At 35.7% G+C, this 8122-nt stretch overlaps 1 protein-coding gene across 1 annotated transcript; it reads left to right on the top strand.

The window, feature by feature from the left end:
• On the top strand, positions 1339–5997 carry LOC18787967 (uncharacterized membrane protein At4g09580). The gene is made up of 4 exons (XM_007221384.2): positions 1339–2011; positions 3479–3749; positions 3830–4000; positions 5500–5997. The coding sequence occupies exons 1-4, from the start codon at positions 1755–1757 to the stop codon at positions 5629–5631; spliced, it is 831 nt and encodes a 276-aa protein (XP_007221446.1). The 5' UTR covers positions 1339–1754; the 3' UTR covers positions 5632–5997.

Here is an 8122-nt window from a genome sequence, read left to right as displayed (position 1 = left end):
ATGTCTTTATACATCTTTGATGATCCAACACAAATGATATTGATCACACATCCGTCCTTCACAGAGTGATCTTTGGTAATGCTTGTATAAAACCTGTTGTTGCAGCTTCATTAGAGGATTCATGTGTGTCATCATTCATCTAATCCTTGTTGAGGTTAGAGTACTACAAAAATATCTAGGCTATTTTCATAAGCTTTTACTTTATATGATGGTTTGAATAATTTCGTATGCTCTCCAATATAAAAAACAATAAGCTCATATTTATAATGATAAGAGTATTGAAATTTTATATGGTATAATAAGTCATTCATACATATTCTTGTATGTGTTTGAGAACAATTGCATATGATATTTTTCATGTGCTCTTCACGAGTCTTTAAACATTTTTCATAACTTTAAACATTTGAATACGTTGCAACATCTTTGAATTTGAATTCAAATTTAATCGAAGTACTCGCTCAGATAATTTAAATTACTGTTATTTCAAGACGATTGAGTACTTACATTGAGCTTCAGGCTCTTTCATTTCTTCTAGATTTCTTTGTGTAATTTATATATCATATGGCACATTAATTATCTTAGGACTTGTTCCCTTGTATTCTTCAGGAAATCGCTTTTGGTGATATGTTTCAAACACTTCATAATCTTTACAGATTTTTCAACTCAAATTCCTTTATTAAATTAAAGGAAGTCTTTGTAAACTCTTCAGGAGTTCCAACAATATTTAAATAATCTTCGTATGTATATATATACTGCAATGATGGTAAACTCATTTCTAGATTTGAGATTATTTATATATCCATTTTTATAAGAGATATTCATTAAGACAATTATACCATATATTTTCCAGAATGTTTTAATCCACACAAGGATCATTACAAGCCATCATATTTTGAATAATTTGCTTTTGGCATTTTTTTTTTATCATCACAAGGATCATTAAATGCATTTTTTTATTTGATTTTATATGGGTATAATTGAAAAATTAAACAAATTTTGTTTTACATTCCTGCACAAACCAAACATGTAAAATAAAATAAACTGTATTTCCTGTTTATTTTTCCCTAATTATCAAACATAAAAAAAAAATTTCCATTTTCCATCCTTAAAAAACATAGAACATTATTTCCAACTAGCCTCTCTGCATGCGCTTCTGATCCTGCGAGAGGTTTTTTTTTAAAAATATTTTATTTTATTTTAGAATTAAAAAAAATAATGGATAGTTGTGTTCCATAAAAATAGGATCCATTATCTGAATTTTCTTTTAATTTTAATTTTTTTAATATAAAAAATTATGAATTTACCATATTATCCTGATTTAGCGTAAATAGAAACTCAAACTAACGCATTCCTTTTTGTATGAAAAAGATTTTTTTAAAAACGCATTGCTTTTTGTTCATTTTCTTCCCGATCCATCTACTTCCTTTGTGGCACTCTTTCCAGACTTTCATTTTTGTTGGTTTAATAGTTTTTGCTTTGCCTTTGTGATTTTCTTGACTTCTCAAATTAAACTACATTTCATTCTTCTAACCCAAAACCAAAACAATTCTCGATCCCTAAATTTCAATCCAAAATTTCAAACCATGTGAGCATTCAATCGCAGATCGGCTGATTGGTATTGGACAAGGGTCTCGTTCTCAAACTCTCACTCTGAACTTTCTCAGCACCAAACGCAAAGCTTGTCAATGAATGAGTGCTGTTATTGAAGTGCGCCCTCCTCCTCATTTTTGGATCGGTGCTTGTGCAATCCGTACATGGCGGCTCCAAGAAATCTGGTGGGGGACGCGGGGAGGCTGCTGAGGGATGAGGAGAGTGCAAAGGAGGACGATTGGTCCGCCGGAAAGAAGCTCAAGTCCGAGAGGTTTCCGCTGACGCGATGGGAGTTCGCGGCGGCTCTCGGCGTTTTTGTGGTCTTCTCTACGGGCCTCATCTGCGTCTACTTGACCATGCCCGCCGCGGAGTATGGTAAACTCAAGCTGCCGCGCACCATTGCCGATCTTCGCTTGCTCAAGTACGTTCCTCATTTCCATGCTCTACAATTCAACCATTATAGTTTGGGTTTCTTGTGAAGGGTTATGAGATTTTTTCTAGGGTAATTTAATAATTGTGGAAGGTTTGATTATGTGGGTAGTGGGCCGTTTTGCTGTTTTCTTGTTTAAATTTTTTTTTTTTTTTTTTTTCTGAATGTGTATACTTGTTATTGTTATTAAGGATTTATATACAGCAAGAAAATAAAATTAGAGATGTGCGTTTGAACAAGGTACCCGTTAGGAATATGTTGTTTAACTTGCGTTCGCTCCAACGAGATTGTCAGATAACCTTGATTTGTTTTTTTCCTTAATGTGTTTTCCTTTGAAGATTCTGATAATCTAAAATTCAAATAGAAGTTATGAAACAAGTTACTAGTCCTATTGCAATTGAGGGCTTCCTTTTAGCCATTGCACCAAAGAATTCTCATTTAACTCCACTACTGGAGAATCCATGTTGTTTCACAGGCATACTTAACAAACATTTCCTGACTTCAAGCTTTTAAGATGTGTAGGTTCCTCTTGCTGACCTATGCTAAATTATCGTAGAATGAGAATATAGGAGTTTTCTGTTTAGATAGAAATTTTACATCTGTGTCTTGCAGAAAGAATAGTTTCCTACTCATGATATCCCAATTTTGATGCCTATGCTGCGGATTGTGTTTTGTGATATCTGCCATGAACTTCCCTATTATAACCCCTAGTGTTAAAAAAAAATCCATTCCTTTGCTGCGGATTGTGATCTGTGCAAGTTTTCTTTTTCTGTATGACAAGAAATAAATTTTATTATAGAAGAGGTGAGGAACATGGGACAATGAAATATCCTCCAATTAAAACAAAGGAAACAAAAGTATCAATAGACCATCAAGCATGCAGGAGTTAATTAAAAACTACACTTCAGTAACATAGACACCCACCCCAGAATTTAGGAAACAAAAGGGGGCGGGGGGTTTCCCTTGAAACTTTCAGAGAGGGAAGCCTAAAAAGAGGCTAAAGGGCAATTTACTCCCAAATCTCATCTAGCCCTTTTCTCCTTTCTTTAAAAATCCTTGCATTTTTCTCCATTCAAACAACCCAAAGAATGACCAGGAGAACGCATCTCTAAAATGTTCACACTCCTTTATTGGGACCAAATCCAGTGATTTCAGTTTCCAATGAATAGACGAAACCGAAGGTAAATCAACCATTCCAACCAGCCACTCCACATCCGTGAAGCCATTTGGGAATGCACCAATAAATGCTACCTATGTTCCACTTAACTTTTGCACATTGCACACCATTGAGGTAGAAGAACACAGTTTTAGTCTATGCCTTCGAATCATGTCATGGTTTTCCTTATATCTGCATATTTTATCCAGTAATGTAGTTTCTATGGTCCCCATGTAACATTGATTACTTTCCCTGAATGCTTTGGTCTGAATCTTTATTTTTGCTTTAATAATCTTCTCCAGAGATCATCTTGCAACATATGCAAAAGACTATCCAGCACAATTCATTCTGGGTTACTGCTCTACTTACATCTTCATGCAGACTTTTATGATTCCTGGAACAATTTTTATGTCATTGCTAGCTGGAGCTCTTTTTGGTGTCATTAGAGGCCTTCTCTTGGTTGTCTTTAATGCTACAGCTGGAGCATCATCCTGCTTCTTTTTGTCTAAGTTAATTGGCAGGCCTTTAGTTAGTTGGTTGTGGCCAGAAAAGTTGAGATTTTTTCAGGCAGAGGTACTTCTTTTTACTTCTTTGAATTTGGTCACACTGCTATCCTTTTGCTGCTGCTTTAACCTTAATTTTGGTGCGTCCAGATTGCAAAGCGTAGGGAAAAGCTGCTGAATTACATGCTTTTCCTGAGGATAACTCCAACATTGCCGAACCTTTTTATCAACTTGGCATCTCCAATTGTTGATATACCATTTCATGTGTTCTTTCTGGCGACTTTTATTGGTCTTATTCCAGCATCTTATATCACAGTCCGAGTAAGTTCTTTATACTAATTAAAGGATTAATTTTATTTTCGTTAAACTGGACGTAACTATTTTCATCTTACAATATTGTGGTTATTTCTTGTCTCCTATTTTAGTTCCGCATCTGTGCTTGGTGCTGACAAGAATTTTTATAATCCATCTGTGCAATAAAAACCGTTGAATAGTGACCACTGCTTAGATTAGTTGTGGCCAGAATTTTGCCTCATTGTTTTGTTATGTTTTTGGAGGTTTTGGATTTTGAGGCATTGTTTGGTATGCCACATGTTGATTATTGCTGGTCTATTTAACAACGTTAGAAATTTAAGAAAAAAAGGTCGCAGGAGAACTACCAGATAAATTTTTGTCATGATTGAATTATTAATTAAATAATTGATGTCCTTGCTCCTTCCTCCCATGCCCCTTTGGATCTATGGGATTGAAATATTGAAAACTGGAAGACTAAGTGTAACTGGTAGTGGCGGATCTAGTAATTTTCCTTTGGGGCAAACAAACAATACTACCAAATGACTAATAGTGAAGATATAAACACATCCATGCACAGATTCGATATAAGCTCTACACCTTTCTACCTAATTTCTCTGTTGCAAGGCACAAAGAGAAGAATGGGAATAGTTAGTGGAGAGAGCAAGAAGAAGACAAGAATAAAGGAGTAGAGCAGTTGCCCAAGCCGAACTGCAGCCCAAGTCAGTCCTTCCTTTGCTCCCTTGCCCTGCCTTAGCCTTCTTTGAGGCATTTTATCAAACAGTTTTCTCCCATCCAACACAAAATGTCATGAAAACTTGGCCCCTTCATAGGTGTAGAACAGACTGAGGGGAGGCAAGTGCCTTCACTGACTCCTTAATAGATCCAACCCTGACTGGACATGAGATTGTAACCTTTTAAAAAAAGTGTAGTCTTTCTTTTATGGATGTAACACACATTAAAGCTGATCTGGGTCATCTGATCGTAGTGTAGGCTTTATATTCTGTCAAAAATCTGAAGGAGGTTAGCAAAGTCATTTGAATAATTGATGGCTGATCGTTATGTGGTGCTGTCCCTATCCATCATAAAAATATGACGGACTAAATGTTTTGTTTTTGTTGTTGATTAGATGTTTGATTTCATCATTTAACTTGTATACCGTGCTTTCTGGCCACTTTGTTTGATGCACTCACTCAATAGAAAAATATTGCTTTGCTGCCTGTAGAGACGGTATCAGAATTGTTGGAAATTTGGAGGTTTCTATTTCTGGTCCACATTTAAAAACTTAAGATATACATAACTGTAGCAACTGATGCCATTGTAAAAAGTTTAGTTGGCATTTCTTTATTTTTCTTTTTCAAAAGACTTAATTTTTCAATGACATTTCATCTCACATTCTCACAGGTTCATTTCTTCTCTTTAATGTATGGTTTACACCGAACAGCTTTGACTGTATGAAATTTGCTTTTCAAGTTTAATATATGAGTTTTCTCCTAAGTACTGACAGCTGCTGAATATTTTTTTTTTAGGCTGGCCTTGCTCTTGGGGAACTCAAGTCAGTCAAGGATCTCTATGATTTTAAAACCTTGGTTGTGCTTTTCCTTATTGGTTCTGTGATTATATTTCCAACCCTTTTGAAGAGGAAGCGAATTTATGAATGAACGTTCTGGTAGTGAGAATGCCATTCCATGCTTCTGTCTGAAAGGCGGGTGTGTAGACTTAAGATTAATAGCTAAATGTTACAATGATGGCGAAGTTTAATTTTTCCAGTATCCAGAAGGGAGTACGTTTTTTTTTCAATATACGCTCCTCAAAAGCATTCTTTACTAGGTAATGTATTGCGGAGTTCAAATGATGTTTGGAAAGATACTCTGCAGAATATTTATGAATTTATCATTGCTTTAGGCTCATGTAACCTTGATAGTCCTTGTAACATGTTTTACAATTATATATAGCCAAGTTTATAATAACGAAGTATGCAGAAAGCTGTTGTCGAGATATAATGTACTGCTTTTTGTTCGGATGCAGTTGCCGTTTTTGTTTTGTTACATCGAAATATTTGTTTGTAGTTTATAGTTAACCCGATAGGGCCACTGGAAGTTTGAAAACTGTTGCTAAACACATCTGTAATTGAGGTCAAAGGGGGAATTGGCTGACTTAGATTATTTATGGATAGAATGGGGGTCTTCGGGGTCCGTGTCAGATTAGGTCTTAAAACATGTAGCCTGAACATGATTCCTTCAGAAAATACGTCGTCTCAAGTAACAGTAAATAGTTGTGAATCCATTCAAGGCCGGGAAGGATACAAGTTTTTTGAAGAATTACAGAAGAACAGGAGTGGTAGAGAGTTTGGGATGCACAATAGGCAAAGAAGAAAGTGGAGGGAAAGATAAACGTGTTGTATTCATTGGAGGAATGGGAGAAGGAAGAAGGGAGAGGGGATAGGATTAAGCATACGATTTGAAGAACTAGTTTTTAAGGAAGAGAGCACGTGGAGGTAAAAGGAAAAAGTGGCTTTGGACAAAAGAGGGTGCTGGAAATACCATACTGTTTTGAAATGTGGTTGTAAATGAGAGAAATAAGGCACAGTGGTTAGAAAGGTTGGAAACAGCTACGTGGTTGGAAACGCAGAGTTTGAAGGAGGGTAGTTTTCGAATGTTACAAAGAAACATAACCGGTCCTGATGGTTAGAGGCTGTTTGGTATTGTATTTGAATCCAATTTTTTAAACACAAAAACAGAATTTAAGTCTAAAGCCCTCTAGCCTTGTTTCAAATTGTTGGAGTCTCAGGCACAAACAAATCATTAGTCAGCTAGAGATCAAAGCAGCAACATGAAGGGAAGAAGAAGCTCCCGACTTTTGGAGCTTAACTGTTAACCCAAATAGGTTAAGGTGCGCCTCTATTTAAACCTAATCTTTTGATAAGTACACCTATCCTTTTAATGGATAATAAACTCCTATTTTATACCTTAAGACTACGTTTGGTGACTAATATTGGATTGGATTGAATACTCGTTATATTTAAAGCATGTTTAAGGTAAAAATGATTTTTTTTCTAATTTTTTTGTTTTTTAATCAAGTTGAAAGTAGAAGATGGATTACTCATGAAGAAAACTTATCCTCTAATCTCCACAAAATGGTAGGATAACGACACCTTATTACTAATCCCTCCTAATCCCCGAACTTGGAAAGTCATTCACCTCTACCTTCATTTCATCCTTCAATATACCTAGATTTAGTGACTTATTCAATTCAATCTAATCCTAGGCACCAAACTCTCTAAGCCGTAAGTCCACAATGAAGATTTTGTACATAAAAGTAATCCCTTCCGAATAACTTTAGTGTTTTTAGGATTGAGTTAATAGCTTATGGTGCCCCAACCTTGGGAGCTAAATTGAAGAAAAAAGAAAAGTTAAACCAGCAATTACAGCTGGAAAAAAAAAGAAAAAAAGAATCAAAGGAACTAGAATGAAAAATAAACCTATCCCATCTAATCTCCACAAAATGGTAGGTTAACGACACCTTATTATTAATACCTCTGTTTGGGCCTAATTTTGCACGCCTAGCCCAAAATTAAAAAGCCCATGTCAATTTTTGGTAGCCACCAAAGTTTACCTTGAGTTTGGGCCAATTCTCGGCATGCCCAGCCCATTTTTGTCAAAAAGGCCCATGAACAAAATATTTGGGCTTTTTTATCTACAAAAGATTAAAAGGAACTAACACAGCCTTTTTTCACACCATTTGATCTCTACCCCAAAAAAAGACAAGTCAACGGATCTTTTCTCAGAAAGCCCCCACGTGACTACCTGTCCTTGAAAAAGTAAAAAATTTCAACTATCACAGAGGAGTTGATAGATTTAATGAAGACAGCTATAAAAGGAAGATTTCTCCAAATTTCTGCAATAAAAAAAGATCAAAATCCCTTTTTATGTACAGAGAAATTCTGCACAAGAGCAGGTGACCTTCCCACGAGATAAGTAGACTACGATCTCAAAAGATAAGTAGGAAGCAAGGGTGTTGTTCAAACAGAAAAGGCAAACTGACCATCATAACAAATTGTGTCTTTCCTTCTTCACAAAGGAACAAACAGAGAGCAAAAGGGGTTGATTTTCTTCTTTTGGAAAAACAAGGAAAAGACCACCATGGGAACTG

Source organism: Prunus persica, chromosome G8, assembly GCF_000346465.2.
Source record: "Prunus persica cultivar Lovell chromosome G8, Prunus_persica_NCBIv2, whole genome shotgun sequence".
In the NCBI taxonomy this organism is placed as follows: domain Eukaryota; kingdom Viridiplantae; phylum Streptophyta; class Magnoliopsida; order Rosales; family Rosaceae; genus Prunus; species Prunus persica.
The sequence above is the reverse complement of the archived record's forward strand: the minus strand, read 5'-3'. Positions and strand labels throughout refer to the sequence as shown.